The 17907-nt window shown below is 42.7% G+C and overlaps 1 protein-coding gene across 2 annotated transcripts in view; it reads left to right on the top strand.

Moving 5' to 3' along the window:
• Positions 1–17907, top strand: part of rictora (RPTOR independent companion of MTOR, complex 2 a) — a 212054-nt gene that overhangs the window by 100827 nt on the left and 93320 nt on the right. For both annotated transcript variants that reach the window (XM_072257524.1, XM_072257526.1), the window contains exons 12-13: positions 11001–11088; positions 15338–15428. In XM_072257524.1, coding sequence (XP_072113625.1) covers positions 11001–11088; positions 15338–15428 — 179 coding nt within the window. The remainder of the gene's footprint in view (positions 1–11000; positions 11089–15337; positions 15429–17907) is intronic.

Here is a 17907-nt window from a genome sequence, read left to right on the forward strand (position 1 = left end):
TGAGGAGTCAGGGTATTTATAAAGCTTTGCAATTTGCATAACCTGGCCTTTCCTAACGATGACTCTGAACAAGCCATAGCCCTAACAAGCTAATTAAGGTCAGAGACCTTGGTAAAAGTTATCTGAGAGCTCAAATCTCTTGGGGTGCCCAAACTTTTGCATGGTGCTCCTTTCCTTTTTTTCACTCTAAAATTGTACAAAACAAACATAATACGCTAATCCTGCTTAAAATGTTGAAAAGGATGTTTCATCTTTAACTATGACTTTGGAGATCAGTTCATCTTCTACTCACTTAACTATTCACAGTAACAGAAGTTTTGATGAGGAATGCCCAAACATTTGCATGCCACTGTATATAAGATAGCTGGTATACTTACAGTGGATTAATTGTATGTCCATAAACTGTCTGTAGACACAGGAGTGTCTGCACACGAGGTGACTGACCGGAAATGTTGAAGTAGTGGTGATTGGGTGTGTGGAGGGGTGGATCAGGCTTGCTGCTTGGGGAAAGTAACTGTTTTCGAGTCTGGTGATCTTGACATGGATGCTGAATAGCCTTGTCCCTGATGGGAGTGGGACAAACAGTCCATAAGGAGAGTGGGTCGGATCCTTTGTGATGTTACGGGCCTTAGTCTGACACCTTTCTGAATATTTGTCCTTGTTGGCTGATAGACTGCTGTCAGTGATGCATTGGGCAGTTGTGACTACCCATTGCAGAGCCTGCCTTACTGCTGCAGTGCAGTTTCCGTATTAAGCAGTGATGCAGCTTGTTGGGGTGCTCTCTATTGCACATCTGTAGCATGATGTGAGTATAATGTGCAGAGGTGAACTTGCTAGCATGAGCAAGCTGTTGGTGACGACAGGTGTTTACCCAAAATTCATGTTCTGCTTAACAATTATCAGTAATTTTTAACACTTTTTAAGAGGATAAGACATGAAAGAATAGGACCTGTCAAGTGTGACAGTGGGGAAGTGTGTATGGAACCGGAGGAAATAACAGAAGTACTTAATAAATACTTTACTTCAGTATTCACTATGGAAAAGGATTTTGGTGATTGTAGTGATGACTTACAGTAGACTGAAAAGCTTGAGCATGTACTTATTAAGAAAGGGGACGTGCTGGAGCTTTTGGAAAGCATCAAGTCGGATAAGTCGTTGGGACTGGATGAGATGTACCCCAGGCTACTGTGGGAGGCGAGGGAGGAGATTGCTGAGCCTCTGGCAATGATCTTTGCATCATCAATGGGGACTGGAGAGATTCCGGAGGATTGGAGGGTTGTGGATGTTGTTCCCTTATTCAAGAAAGGGAGTAGAGATAGCCCAGGAAATTATAGACCAGTGAGTCTTACCTCAGTGATTGGTAAGTTGATGGAGAAGATCCTGAGAGGCAGGATTTATGAACATTTGGAGAGGTATCATATGATTAGGAATAGTCAGCATGGCTTTGTCAAAGGAAGGTCGTGCTTTACGAGCCTGATTGAATTTTTTAAGGATGTGACTAAACACATTGATGAAGGAAGAGCAGTAGATGTAGTGTATATGGATTTCATCAAGGCATTTGATAAGGTACACCATGCAAGGCTTATTGAGAAAATAAGGAGGCATGGGATCCAAGGGGACATTGCATTGTGGATCCAGAACTGGCTTGCCCACAGAAAGCACAGAGTGATTGTAGACGGGTCATATTCTGCATGGAGGTTGGTCACCAGGGATCTTTTCTGGGACCCTTACTCTTTGTGATTTTTATAAATGACCTGGACGAGGAAGTGGAGGGATGGGTTAGTAAGTTAGTTGATGACACAAAGGTTGGGGGTGTTGTGGATAGTGTGGAGAGCTGTCAGAGGTTATAGTGGGACACTGATAGGATGCAAAACTGGGCTGAGAAGTGGCAGATGGAGCTCAACCCAGATAAGTGTGAGGTGGTTCATTTTGGTAGGTCAAGTATGATGGCAGAATATAGTATTAATGGCAGTGTGGAGGATCAGAGGGATCTTGGGGTCCGAGTCCATGGGACGCTCAAAGCAGCCGCGCAGGTTGACTCTGTGGTTGAAGACTGTGTATTGGCCTTAGCAATCGTGGAAATGAGTTTAGGAGCCGAGAGGTAATGCTGCAGCTATATAGGACCCTGGTCAGACCCCATTTGATGTACTGTGCTCAGTTCTGGTCGCGGAAGCCATAGAAAGGGTGCAGAGGAGATTTACAAGGACGTTGTCTAGATTGGGGAGCATGCCTTATGAGAATAGGTTGGGTGAACTCGGCTTTTTCTCCTTGGAGCAACGGAGGATGAGAGGTGACCTGATAGAGATGTATAAGATGATGAGAGGCATTGATCGTGTGGATAGTCAGGGGCTTTTCCCCAGGGCTGAAATGGCTGGCACGACAGGACATAGTTTTAAGATGCTTGGAAATGGGTACAGAGGAGATGTCAGGGGTACTTTTTTATATACAGAGAGTGGTGACTGTGTGGATTGGGCTGCTGGCAACAGTGGTGGAGGCGAATACGATACAGTCTTTTAAGAGACTTTTGGATCAGACTTTTCTAAGACAAGGAGCTTAGTAAAATAGAGGGCTATAGGTAAACCTAGTAATTTCTAAAGTAGGGACATGTTTGGCACAACTTTGTGGGCCAAAGGGCCTGTATTGTGCTGTAGGTTTTCTATGTTTTTTCTATTTATATCTGTATTTTAAGAAAAACGATTCTACGGAATAGATCTATTTCCTTCCCCGTTGGTTCAGTAGCTCACTACGAAAATAATTCCAAGTCACTGCTATAATGTGGACCTGCTAACACTATAACCATTGAATGTATTTTATACATTTGTTTAGAAACTAGATTCCAGTTTATATTTGAGAAGAGCAGGGTAGGGAGGCAATTAGATAACTGCCTTCCTTATACTGCAGTATTCTGTGATTCTAAGATGAGATACTCTTTTTGATGGAAACAAGATTAAGTTGTCTTTGCAAAACATTTTAGGTTGTTTGATCCCTTTGTTGTCAGCTGGTGACATTTTTAGCTCAGGCCACCACTATTATGGAAATTAATCTGGCAGGGGGATGGGAACCAGAGTGATAGGGCTGAGGAAAGGGAAAACAGAAATAAATCAAAGATAGCGTGCACAGAGACGATAGAAAGGACAGGCAGGAGATGAGGCATAATCACAGCCAGTGGCATGAGTTACTGGGCAATAGAGGCGTGGTGCAGATAAAACAGAAAGCAACAAATGCTGGACTGAAAGTGTTATATTTGAATGCATGCAGCAAAAGAAATAAAACGGACAATCTTGAAATTCAGCTACAGACTGGCAAGTATGACGTTGTGGCCATCTCTGAAACTTGGCTAAACGATGGCTGCCAATGAGAGCTGAACGTCCAAGGATATACAGTATATCGGAAAATAGGTTAGTAGGCAGAGGGGGTGGTGTGGCCCTGTGTATAAGAAATAATATTAAATTGTTAGAAGGGGATGACATAGGATTGGAAGGTGTAGAGTCTCTATGGGTTGAGTTAAGAAATGGCAAGGGTAAAAGGATCTCAATGGCAGTTGTCTACACGCCTCCAAGCAGCATCTGGGATGTGGATTGCAAATTACAGCATGAGATAAAATGCGTGTCAGAAGGGCAATGTCATAATAATTGTTGGGGATTTTAACATGAAAGTGGATTGGGAAAACCAGGTCAGTACTGGACTTCAAGAGAGAGAATTTGTAGAATGTCTAAGGGATAGCTTTTTAGAACAGCTTGTTGTTGAGCCCACTAGGGGATTGGCTGTGCTGGATTGGGTGTTGTACAATGATCCGAAGGTGATAAGTGTTTAAGATTAAGGAACCCTCAGGGAACAGTGATCACTTTATGATCGGGTTCACATTGAAATTTGAGAAGGAGAAACTAAATTCCAATGTGTCAGTATTTCATTGAAATAAAGGAAATTACAATGGCATGAGAGGGGAACTGGCCAAGGTTGACTGGCAAGAGACTCTTGCAGGAAGGACAGCAGAGCAGCAATGGCTGGAGTTTCTGCAAAAAATGAGGGAAGTGCAAGACAGATAGATTCCAAATAAGAAATTTTCGAATAAAGGATGGACACCACCATGGCTGACAAATGAAGTCAGAGCCAAAGTAATAGCAAAAGAGAGGGCATACGATGAAGCCAAAGCTAGCGGGAAGGTGGAGGATTAGGAAGCTTTTTAAAAACTTAGGAAATTAGGAACGAAAAGATGGATTATGAAAGGAAGCTGGCGACTAATAACAAAGAAGATAGTAAAAGCTTTTTTAAGTATATAAAGGGTAAAAGAGAGTCGAGGGTAGATATAGGACCAATAGAAAATGAAGCTGGAGATATTGTAAGGAGAGACGCAGAGATGGCAGAGGAACTGAATGCGTGTTTTGCATCAGTCTTCACAGTGGAGACATCTGCAGTATAGAACCATAGAACATTACAGCACAGAAACAGGCCTTTTGGCCCTTCTTGGCTGTGCCAAACCATTTTTCTGCCTAGTCCCACTGACCTGCGCCTGGACCATATCCCTCCATACACCTCTCATCCATGTACCTGTCCAAGTTTTTCTTAAATGATAAAAGTGAGCCCGCATTTACCACTTCATCTGGCAGCTCATTCCACACTCCCACCACTCTCTATGTGAAGAAGCCCCCCCCCTAAGGTTCCCTTTAAACTTTTCCCCCTTCACCCTTAACCCATGTCCTCTGGTTTTTTTCTCCCCCTAGCCTCAGTGGAAAAAGCTTGCTTGCATTCACTCTATCTACACCCATAATAATTCAAGAGTGTCAGGGAAGTGAAGTATGTGCAGTGAAAATTACGACTGAGAAGGTGCTCAGGAAGCTTAGTGGTCTGAGGGTGGTTAAATCTCTTGGACCTGATGAAATACACCCTCGGATTCTGAAGGAAGTAGCTAGAAAGATTGCAGAGGCATTAACAATGAACTTTCAAGAATCGATAGATTCTGGCATTGTACCGGTTGACTGGAAAATTGCAAATGTTACTCCGCTATTTAAGAAGGGTGGGATGCAACAGAAAGGAAACTATAGACCTTGTTAGCCTGACATCAGTGGTTGGGAAGTTGTTGGAATCGATTGTTAGGGACAAGATTACTGTGTACTTGGAGGCACATGACAAGATAGGCCAAAGCCAGCATGGTTTCCTGAAAGGAACATCCTGCCTGACAAACCTACTGCAATTTTTTGAGGAAATTACAAGCAGGGTAGACAAAGGAGATACAGTGGATGTGGTGAATTTGGATTTTCAGAAGACCTTTGTCAAGGTGCTGCTCGGGAGGCTGCTTAGCACAATAAGAGCCCATGGAATTACAGGGAAATTACTAGCATGGGTGGAGTATTGGTTGATCGGCAGAAAACAGAGAGTGGGAACAAAGGGGTCCTATTCTGGCTGGCTGCTGGTTACCAGTGGAGTTCCACAGGAGTCGGTGTTGAGACCGCTGCTTTTTACTATATATGTCAATGATTTGTTTTATGGGATTAATGGATTTGAGGCAAAATTTCCCAGTGATACAAAGATGGGTGGAGGAGCAGGTAGTGTTGAGGAAACAGAGATCCTACAGAGAGACTTAGATAGTTTAGGGAATGAGCAAAGAAGTTGCAAATGAAATACATGTTGGAAAGTGTATAGAAACGTAGAAAACCTTGCACAATACAGGCCCTTCTGCCCACAAAGCTGTGCCAAACATGTCCTTACCTTAGAACTATCCAGGCTTACCCATAGCCCTCTATTTTTCTAAGCTCCATGTACCTACCTAGGAGTCTCTTAAAAGACCCTATCGTTTCCGCCTCCACCACTGTCACTAGCAGCCCATTCCATGCACTCACCACAATCTGTGTAATATAAAAAAAACTTACTCCTGACATCTCCTCTGTACCCATTTCCAAACATCTGAAAAACTATGCCCTCTCGTGCTAGCCATTTCAGCCCTGGGAAAAACCTCTGATTATCCACACGATCAATGCCTCTCATCATTTTGTATACCTCTATCAGGTCACCCCTCATCCTTCATTGCTCCAAGGAGAAAAGGCCAAGTTCACTCAACCTATTCTCATAAGGCATGCTCCCCAATCCAGGCAACATCCTTGTAAATCTGTGCACCCTTTCTATGGTCTCCACGTCCTTCCTGTAGTGAGATCAGAACTGAGCACAGTACTCCAAGTGGGGTCTGACCAGGGTCCTGTGTAGCTGCAACATTACCTCTCAGCTCCTAAACTCAATCCCACGGTTGATGAAGGCCAATGCACTGTATGCTTTCTTAACCACAGAGTCAACTTGCACAGCAGGTTTGGGTGTCCTCTGAACTCAGACCCCAAGATCTCTCTGATCCTCCACACTGCCAAGAGTCTTACCATTAACACTATATTCTGCCATCATATTTGACTTACCAAAATGAACCACCTCACACTTATCTGGGTTGAACCCTATCTACCACTTCTCAGCCCAGTTTTGCATCCTGTCAGTGCCCTGCTGCAACCTCTGACAGCCCTCCACACTATCCACAACACCCCCAACCTTTGTGTCTTTAGCAAATTTACTCACCCGTCCCTCCACTTCCTAATCCAGGTCATTTATAAAAATTACAAAGCGTAGGGGTCCCAGTACAGATCCCTGAGGCACACCACTGGTTACTGACCTCCATGCAGAATATGACCCGTCTACAATCACTCTTTGCCTTCTGTGGGCAAGCTAGTTCTGGATCCACAAAGCAATGTCCTCTTGGATCCCATGCCTCCTTACTTCCTCAATAAGCCTTGCATGGAGTACCTTATCAAATGCCTTGCTGAAATCCATATACACTACATCTACTGCTCTATTTTCATCAACGTGTTTAGTCACATCCTCAAGAAATTCAATCAGGCTCATAAGGCACGACCTGCCTTTGACAAAGCTATGCTGACTATTCTTAATCATATTATACCTCTCCAAATGTTCATAAATCCTGCCTCTCAGGATCTTCTCCATCAACTTACCAACCACTCATTGGTCTATAATTTCCTGGACTATCTCTACCCCCTTTCTTGAATAACAGAACAAGATCCACAACCCTTCAATCCTCCGGAACCTCTCCTGTCCCCATTGATGACGCAATGATCATCGCCAGAGGCTCAGCAATCTCCTCCTTCGCTTCCCACAGTAGCCTGGGGTACATCCCATCCAGTCCCGGTGACTTATCCAACTTGATGCTTTCCAAAAGCTCCAGCACATCCTCTTCCTTAATACCTACATGCTCAAGCTTTTCAGTTCACTGCAAGTTACCCCTATAATCGCCAAGATCCTTTTCCGTAGTGAATACTGAAGCAAAGTATTCATTAAGTACCTCTGCTATCTCCTCCAGTTCCATACACACTTTTCCACTGACACTCTTGATTCGTCCTATTCTCTCACATCTTCTCCTCTTGCTCGTTACATACTTGTAGAAGGCTTGGGGTTTTCCTTAATCCTGTCCACCAAGGCCTTCTCATTGCCCCTTCTGGCTCTCCTAATTTCATTCTTAAGCTCCTTCCTGCTAGCCTTACAGTCTTCTAGATATTATTCTGCACTTTGGTGGAAGAAATAAATAGGAAGACTATTATTTAGGAGAGAGAAGTCAAAATGCAGAGATGCAAAGGGACTTGGGAGTCTATGTGCAGGATACCCTAAAGGTTAACCTCCAGGCTGAGTCAGTGGTGAAGAAGGTGAATGCAATGTTGGCATTCATTTCTAGAGGTACAGAATACAAGAATAGGGATGTGATGTTGAGATCCTATGAGGCACTCGTAAGACCACACTTGCAGTGTTGTGTGCAGTTTTGGGCTCCTTATTTTAGAAAGGATATACTGATATTGGAGAGGGTTGAAAGATGATTCCAGGAATGGAAGGATTACCACATGAGAAACGTCTGGCAGCCCTTGGGCTGTATTCCCTGGAATTCAGGAGAATTAGAGGGGATTTCATAGGAACATTCCGAATGTTAAAAGACCTGAACAGATTAGATATGGAAAAGTTATTTCCCATGATAGGGGAGTCTAGGACAAGAGGGCACGACTTCAGAATTGAAGGACGTCCATTTAGAACAGAGATGTGGAGAAATTACTTTAGTTAGAGGGTGGTAAATCTGTGGAATTTGTTACCACAAGCGGCTGTGGAAGCCAAGTCATTGGGTGCATTTAAGGCAGAGATGGTTAGGTTCTTGATTGGTCAGGGTATCAAAGGATATGGGGAGAAGGCAGGGGAGTTGGGATGACTGGAAGAATTAGAAGAGCCATGATTGAATGATGGAACATACTCAATGGGCTGAATGGCCTACGTCTGCTCCTATATCTTTTGATCTTATGGTCTTATGATGTCATTAAAGCAATGACAGATGGCCAGATCTTCACTAAATGTTAGCAGCCTTGTATTCAAGGAGCTGTGAGTGAGGGTGCCACGGTAGTGTAGAGGTTTGCGTATTGCTTTACAGTGCCAGTGATGGAACTGGGGTTCAATTCCCACCGCTATCTGTAAGGAGTTTGTATGTTCTCTCCATGAGCACATGGGTTTATTTCAGGTGCTCCAGACATACGAGTTAGAGTTGGTAGGTTGTGGGCATGCTATGTTGGCACTGGAAGCATGGCAACACTTGTGGGATGCCCGCCAGAACACCCTTGGACTGTTGGTCATTTCACTGTATGCTTTAATGTACATGTGACATAAAGTTAATTTTTAACCTCTGAGTTAATCTTTAACATCCTCATCTAGATTGACATGAGGATCTACAAGGGTAATGTGAGTCTTTTCCTATTATACTTGTAGTTCTGTGATATTTGAAGTACAGTTCTATGAATTGAAGTGTCTCAGACAGTGAAAAATGTTTAACATGAGTGGTGAGCATTAAATGTGCTTCACTGTCTGAGACATTTTGAGATGTCCTGTTCCATATGACTCCTATGAACTGTTATTTTTGTAGTACTCTGCTTTGTAATCATGACATGTCTGGGAAGGCAAGTACTCATGATCCTGGAGTTGAGACGATTGTTTCTGTACTGTACCATTGTTTTAAAAAAAAATAAGAATTTCAAAAATGAACTCCGTCTCCCTCTGCTAGGTTTGACAAGATTGTGACAGAATGCTCTCTACTTGCCTAACCACTGCTAGGAAGGATGCGGAAGTTTTAGACGGTGCAGAGGTCATTTACCATGATGTTGCCTGGATTGGAGAGCATGTCCTATGTGGATAGGTTGAGCTCGGGTTTTTCTCTTTGGAGAGGAGGAGGGTGAGAAATGACTTGATAGAGGTGTACAAGATAAGAGGCATAGATTGAGTGGATCATCAGAAATGGCTAATACGAGGTGGAATAATTTTAAGGTGATTGAAGGAAAGTATATGGGACATGTCAGAAATTGGTTGTTTTACAATGTGTGGTGAGTACATGAAACCGCCAGGGGTGATGTTCGAGGCAGATACATTAGGGAGATTAAGAAACTCTTGGATAGCACACGGATGAAAGAAAAATTGTGGACTATGTAGGAGTGAAAGGTTAAATTGATCTTTGAGTAGTGTAAAAGGCCAACACAATATTGTGGGCTGGAGGATCTGTACTGTGCTTTATGTTCTAAGAAGCTCCACACCATCCCTATGCCTGACAAATTGGCTTCTATGAGAGGCAAAGGTGGCAAGGCAATTGTCACTGTTTTTTTCTGCAAGGGAGGGGCTGGGGATTTGGTGTTTGTGAGTTTTGTTTTCTTTTTCTTTTTCATGTTGGGGAGAGTCATGGCTTTTCTTTTCAACAAGGCCAATGGTTTTTTTTGGATTTCATGGTTACCTGAAGAAGGTGAATATCAGTGTTGTAGATGCATACTTTGACAATAAAACGAACCTTTGAACCTTTTTGAGATTGCTGGGGCCTGATTGAAATATTTAAATACTCAGCTGAGCTGCCAGCTGACAGGAAAACAGCAAGTGTAGTATCTTTAGTCAAGAAAGGGCCACGGGGGAAATGCAGTTGGTTATATGCTAATTAGTCAAATTAATGTAAAAAAAATTCTGAAGCTTCAGTATAAATCTGCATGAAAGGCAGAAATTGATCAGGGGAGTCAGCATGGATTTGATGTTGCAAGATCCTGTCAGTTGAGGTTTCTGAAGACGTATCTGAATATATTGATGAGTTGATATGGTTTACATGTAATTTGGTGAGGCCTTTGACGCAACCCCACATGGATGGCTTGTCCAGAAGTTTAGAGCCCATGGGATCCAAGGAAAGTTGGCCGATTGAATCCAAAATTGACTTGGCAATAGGAGACGGGGTGACAGTAGAAGGTTGTTTTTTATGATTAAAGCTTGTGAATATTGCTCATCAGCTTCTAGTCACAAAAGCTGCTAGGAGTGGTACTAACATCCTTGCTGTTTATGTGCACGTTAATGACTAAGATGTGTAATGTAGGGGGTTAGATTAGTAAATTTGAAGTGAAAATTGGTGAATAGTTTTAGGCTACAAAAGGATATTGGGGAGGGAAAAGACATGGAATTTTATCTTGCTCATACTGAGTTGATGAATTTTGTGAGGTTTATTAAGGGTGGAATATACGGTATATGGAAGGACCCAATTGAATATTGAGGAGTAAGGGAACCTTGATGAACCAAGCCCAAAATCCCTGAAGGTGGCCACACAAGTAGATGCAGTGGTGACAGAGCATAAGGAATGCTCACTTTCCTTGGGCTTGGCATGCAGTATAAGAGCAGGTAGGTCACAATAATCTTTATAAAACATTGGTTTGGCCACAGCTGGAAGATGGTGTGAAGTTACCAATACTACCTTATCACAAAGATACAATTGCTTTAGAGCAGATGTAGGAAAAAAGAGGTTTGCAGCAGAGGATAACGAGAAGCCTGCATAAAAATAGTTTAATTTTACATGTTTCTACTGTACTGTTCATCTGGATATTGTTCTATATACCATAAGCTGCTTTGTGGTAAATTAACCCTTTTAAAAACTGACAAGTTATCTTTCCCCTCTCCTTCACTTTTGACAGCGTGGTCTGCTAGAGGTGTTGTACGATATCTTCCGGCTCCCTGTTCCTGTGGAGACGCAGAGTTTTTCTGAGGCTCTGCTCAGTGTAGGTGGGTGAGCTTGCTTTCTGTCAGTCATTTCACAAAAATGTGTGGGTGGTTAGGTAAGCTGTGGGCCCATTCGTACAAATTATATTGCAAAACATTGTTTCCTTCCTGATTATGTTCATGCAAAATTCCTAGTTGGAAATGAACTAATTATTGTGTCTGTATCTGACCTGATGTATGTTACTGATATACATTTGGTCTGGATGAGTTTAACTGCCTGCCATCAAGACCTCTGCTTGTCAGAATATCTTATAACTTGTTGATAACTAGTTCATTATTTGCAATATTTCATACACCAACTCTTAAATTTGGCTGATATACTGTAAACTAACAGTGGAAATACAGAGATCAGGAATACTTTGTACATTGTTTTGCTGTTCGTAACGTAACAGAACATAACAAGAAATATGAACAAGAGTCAGCCATTTGGCCTATTGAACCTGCTGCACCATTCAGTAAGATCTTGGCTGATCTAGCCATGGACTTAGCTCCGCCTACCTGCCTTTTCCCCATAACCCTCAATTCCAACAGCTATGCAAAAAATCTATCTCACTGCATCTTAAATATACTTAATGAGGTAGCCTCTACTGTGTCCTTGGGCAGAGAATTCCACAGATTCACCACTGTCTGGGAAAAGTAGATTTTCCTGATCTCCTAAATGTAATCCCCTGAATCTTGAGGCTCTGTCCCCTCGTTATAGTCCAGTGGAAACAATCTTGCTGATGAAGAGTCCCAGCCCAAAACATTGACTGTTTATTTCTCTTCATATATGCTGCCTGACCTGCTGAGTTCCTCCCACATTTCGTGTGTTACTCTGGATTTCAGAATCTCTTGTGCTTAAGAAACAACTTTACTGCTGTATCTCATCTGACCCTTGAATTTTATATGTTTCAAGAAGACCCCCCTCTTGTTTTCCTGAATTCTAGCAAGTATGGTCCCCTTTCCCTAAATGTCCAGACAGAGAACACAGTAGTGTGGTGGTTACGATAACTCTATACAGCACCAGCAACGTGCCTGTAAGGAGCTTGCTACGTGAGTATTCTGCAGCTGCTCAGGTTTCCTCCCACGTTCCAAAGATGTCTGGGTTAGATGTGTAAGTTGTGTGTATGCTACATTGGTGGCAGAAATATACCGATGCCTGTGGACTGCCTTTAGTCTATGGTTATCGCAAACGATGTATTTCATTGTATGTTTGGATATATATGTGACAAATAAAGCTAATCTTTAGAACTGTTTGCAGTACTCTAGGTGCAGCCTTACCAGTTCTCTGCACAGTTGCAGCATAAACTGCCAGCTCTTAAATTCAATCCCTCTAGCAATTGAGGCCCACGTTCAATTTGCCTTCTTCGTAGGCGATAGGAAAAGTAATAATTGTTTACAAGATGGTGACCGTTACTGGCAAAGGAAGTATTAATTGTTCATCCCAAATTGGCCTTTGAATGAAGTGTTTAGCCTTCCCACTTCAGAAAGCAATTAAAAGATAGCCATATTAATCGTCTAGAATTGCACTGTAGGTAGAATATGCTTCTGTGACATATTAATGGATAATATGATAGAGAGCATTTAATGCGACACTTACAGCTTGGGTTGTCAGAGTTCAATTCCAACATCATCTGTACGGCCTCCCCATGGAATGCTTGGGTTTTCCCTGGGTATTCCGATTTCCTCCTATGGTTCAAAGACGAACTGGGTAGGTTAATTGGTGATTATAAATTGTCCTGTGATTAGGTTCCCATGATTCAGGACCTTTACAAAGACAGGTGTGTAAAAAGGGCCCTTAAGATCATTGGGGACCCGAGTCACCCCAATTGTTCCACAATCTATTCCAGCTGCTACCATCCGGGAAGTGGTACCACAGCATAAAAGCCAGGGCCAACAGGCTCCAGGACAGCTGCTTCCACCATGCCAACAGACTGATGAACTCACGCTGATTTGAGTGTACGCTATATTACATTGACTGTTCTATATATTACAAATTACTACAATTGCACATTGTACATTTACACAGAGGCGTAACGTAAAGATTGTTACTCCTCGTGTGTGAAGGATGTAAGAAATAAAGTCAATTCAATTTAGGGTTAGATTGGACTTGTTGGGGGTTGCTGGGTGGCATAGCCCAAAGGGCTGGAAAGGCTTACTCTGTGCTGTACCTCTAAATAAATAATAAACTAAAGAATAGGTGAGCCTTTTCTGACAATTCTGTAGTTTCTTTAAGAGATTCTACCTTTTCCTATTCAGTTGCATTTAATTACTTGAGTTATGTTCTGTTGCCTGATGGGATTTGAACTTGTGTTTTTGGCTATTTGGTTTAAAATGTTAGGATGTGCCAGTGTTAATGCAGACAATAATCTGTTCAGTAAAATAACACACTAGAATGGTGTTCGTTTACAGCAGCATAAGCCCACAGCTGAGGAGAATTAAAAGGAATGGTTTCAAAAGGTTGTAAATAAATACTTAGAGCTGCTAAGTAGTGATTCTTCTGGCAGGGTAGAGCTGCAAGTGGAAAGCCAGGTTTTTTATAGTGACATTTAGGTTGGCACTGTTGAACTGCCAATTCTTTACTCTACATTCCCTGACACCATTCAAGATTCAAGATTGTTTAATGTTATTTCCTGTAGCTTTTATACATTGATTGTATGTCCATAAAGTGATGCTCAGCTGTACATAAGGTGATTGATGGGAAATAAAGTCATGGTGGAGGTGTTAATAACCTTACTGCTTGGGGAAAGTGACTGTTTTTGAGTTTGATGGTGCTGGTGTGGATGCTACATAGCCTTCTTCCTGATGGGAGTGGGACAGACAGAATATGAGCAGGGTGGGTGGGATCCCCCATGATGTTCTGGCCAAAGGTAGCATGATAGTGCAGCAGTTAGCGTAGTACTTTTGAGAGCCATCTGTCTGTAGAGTTTGTATGTTCTCCCTGTGACTGCATGTGTTTCCTACTGGTGCTCCAGTTTCCTCCCACGTTCCAAAGACGTATTGAAATGTTTATGTCAGTGAAATGTTTATGTCAGTGACGGACACAGTCCGTAATTGTGCTGAAGACAGCCCACAGGTGTCGCCATGCTTCTGGCTGCAGCATAGTATGCCCACAACTTACTCGCCGTAGCCCATACATCTTTGGAATGTGGGAGAAGACAGGAGTACCCACATGTTTATTGGGAGAATTGAACTCCACTTGCTGGCACTGTAAAGCATTATGCTAATCACGAAGCTACCATGCCGCCCTCCTGATTCCCTCTAGTTGCCCTAGTGACCAGTAGGTACAAAGTTCCTGTGATTTTATTCCTTTTTTGCTCTCTATGCACTGTCAGTCAAGTGGAAGCAAGCAGTGTCAAAACAAATTAATGCCAGAGTTAGGAAGAAAAATCTGATTATGCCTTATAAAATTTGGAAGCCTTTGTATGCAGTTTGATCATTGCTGGCCTCCAGAAGCAGTGTTCAGCATACTGCATAAAGGGGTAAAGCCCAGAAATACTTGACAACAACATGATTGACACAAATAGAAGCTAAATAATGAGTTGTTGATGTCAGCCATAGGATTGAAGTTGTGGGATAAGCAGTGATTATGCAATTGCAGAAAGAAGTAACATAAGAAAAAGCTCACACTTTTCCTGGTTACTTGATGCACCTCTCCCATTTAAACCACTAAGGCTGAAAGGTAAGGTATTTAAGGGGAACTCCTTCACTCAGAGGGTGGTGAGAATGTGGAACAAGCTGCCAGAGAAAGTGATGGATGTGTGTTCGATTTCAATATTTTTTTTAGAGAAATTTAGAAAAGTACATGGATGGGGGGGAGGGGGGTGTGGTGCAGGCTATTGTCCAGGTGTAGGTCCGTCAGACCAGGCAGAGTATCAGTTTAGCATGGACTAGACTGGCTGAAGAGTCTGTTTCTGTGTTGTAGTGTTCTATGACTCTGTAACACCTTCCCTTACTCCCAGCCCTGTATTTTTTCCCAATTCAACTGGCTATTTAGTTTACATGGGAAGTCACCATTGAATCTACTTGCGCTACTCTTTTGGGTAACATAGATAAAATGTTTCCTCTTGTAGGCTGTGGGTCATTTACTAGTTATCTTAAATCTGTGATTCAGAAATCTCCACTGGAACAGATTGTAGAAATTGTACAATATTATGCCAGTGTGCCTAATTAGGATGGCAGTGGATTGGGGAAGGTTCATGCTTATTGGGTTGAATACATCTGTTCTTATTCCAAGATTATTTACATTAGCCTTGTGTTCACTTTTCTTCAGATCCCAGTCGATTCCAGGATTCCTGGCGTCTTTCTGATGGATTTGTGGCAGCGGAAGCTAAAACCATCCTCCCACATCGAGCCCGATCCAGGTGTGTGTCTCCCTGATGATCAGTGCAACTTTTCAGTGCCCTCAGCTAATACTTGTGTAGCGCCCCCCCCCCCCCGGGAAACCCCCTGACACTTGTGTAATTACTTATCCAAGAGCATTATTGCTTTTAAAAGTAATTTTATGTTGAGCATTTTTATCATGTTGTTCAAATATCCCCAAATATCATTTAAGTACAATGTTTTTGGGGGGATTTTAGTTTTGCTTATACTTCTGTTAATGACGGGGTGGAGATGTGTCCCTACCAAAGGAGGTGTAAGGCATTCGTTCTTCACTCCGCTAGCCTGCAGGTCATCCTTGGGCAAGGTGTGGCACCTGCTTAGCCCCCCGATCAGGGTCACATGAAGCCATGGGATCAGATGGTGGATGGTCATATGAGCAGCTGGTGTATATCACAAGTGCTGGTTATGTGACCGTTGACACCAGGCAGACAATCTCTGAAGAGTATTGATCATGTCTGGGGTCACCCATCTTGTAAAGACACTGCCCAGAAGGCAATGGTAAGCCACATCTGTTGAAAAATTTGCCAAGAACAATCATGATCCTGGAAAGACACGATTGCCCACATCATATGGCATGGCACATAATGATGACGGTTTATTGCATACTGCATGGTACTTGTATCAATGCTTATTGCTTTAACGTTCAATAGGCTTCAGAAACCTCTGAGAAAGGCAGGATTTTTAGGGTCATTTCGTCACTTCTGTGAATGTTGGATGTGGGGCAGTGATGAAGGCAATAGGCTATTTCTGTGCTGTAGCACTCTGACTGAGTTGTCTCGTGTGTAAGCTCCTGAAACACATCATGCATGGGACCCTTGGGAATGTACACTCAGTGGTCATCTGCATGTTAATACAAATATCTAATCAGCCAATCATGTGGCAACAACTCAATGTATAAAAGCATGCAGACATGGTCAAGAGGTTCGGTTGTTGTTGAGAGCAAACATCAGAATGGAGGAAGAAATGTGAACTCAGTGACTTTGTGTAATGATTGTTGGTGCTAGACATGGTGGTTTGAGTATCTCAGAAACTGCTGATCTCCTGGGATTTTCATGCACAGCATAGAGCTTACAGAAAATGGTGCGAAAACAAAAAAAAAAAATCCAGTGAGTGGCAGTTCTGTGGGCAAAAACCCCTTGTTAATGAGAGAGGTCAGAGGAGAATGGCAGGACTGGTTCAAGCTGACGGGAAGGGAACAGTATCTCAGATAACCACACATTACAACAGTGGTGTGCATCTCTGAACACACAACACATTGAAACTTGAAGTGGACAGGCTCTAGCAGTAGAAGACCACAAGCATACACTCAGTGGCCAGTTTATTGGGTACAGGGGTTAGGTAATGGCCACTGGGAGTACAATGTTTCTAGTACATGAAGTATGTTGTGATATATTGAAGTAAAATAATGAAGCTGAAATAAAAACTGAAAATTCTGGAAATTTTTAGCTGCTCAGGCAAAAGGAATAACTGAATGAAGGATTCAGATGAAAAATTCATCACCACAGCTTGGAATTCTAAGAGTTCTGCTGGAAGGTCATGGCTGTGAAGTATAGTGCTCTTACCACAGATGGTTCCTGACAAGATAATTTCCAGCATTTGTAACTCTTGTTTTAAACATACTTGTTGGGTTCACATATTCCATATCATCAACGTTCAATACTATCATTCCCCGAGCATTAATCACCCGGCTTCAAAACTTAGGCCTCTGTACCTTCCTCCGAAACAAGATCCTCGACTTCTTCATTGGGAGATCATGGTCCATGGAAATCAGTGAAAACATCTCCTTGCTAGCAACACAGGTACTCAGGGTTGCATACCCAGCCCACTGCTCTACTTGTCTCTGTATTCATAACAATGTGGCTCAAACACTATCTAGTAAATTCGTCAGTGAATCTCAGGAGAGAGATAGATCATCTGGTTGAGAAGTGTTACAAAAGAACTAAGCGCTCAACATCAGCAATTCCGAGGAATTGATTGTGGACTTCAAGAGGAAGTTGGGAGAATACTCACCAGCCCTCACTGAGGGATCAGCAGTGGAAAGGGTGAGCAACTTTAAGTTCCTGGCTGTCAGCATCTCTGAAGATCTATCCTGAGCTCAGCACATTGATGTGATCATGAGGAAAGCACAACAGCAGCTCTGCTTTGTGAGGATTTGGGAGGTTTGGTATGTCAGCAAAGACTCGTGAGCAGTGTAGAGCATTCTGACTGGCTGCATCACAGACTGGTTCAGAGCCTCCAATGCACAGGGTCACATGAGGCTGCAGATAGTTGTTGACTCAGCCAGCTCCATCGTAGGTACAACCCTCCTCACCATTAAGGACATCTTCAAGGGGTGGTTTTCATCATTAAGGACCCTCACCGTGCAGGGCATGCCCCCTTCTCATTTCTAGAGGTACAATAGCCAGAAGAGCCACACTGATTTGGAAGCAGCTTCCACCCTGCTGTCAGATTTCTGAAAGG

Source organism: Mobula birostris, chromosome 5, assembly GCF_030028105.1.
Source record: "Mobula birostris isolate sMobBir1 chromosome 5, sMobBir1.hap1, whole genome shotgun sequence".
In the NCBI taxonomy this organism is placed as follows: domain Eukaryota; kingdom Metazoa; phylum Chordata; class Chondrichthyes; order Myliobatiformes; family Myliobatidae; genus Mobula; species Mobula birostris.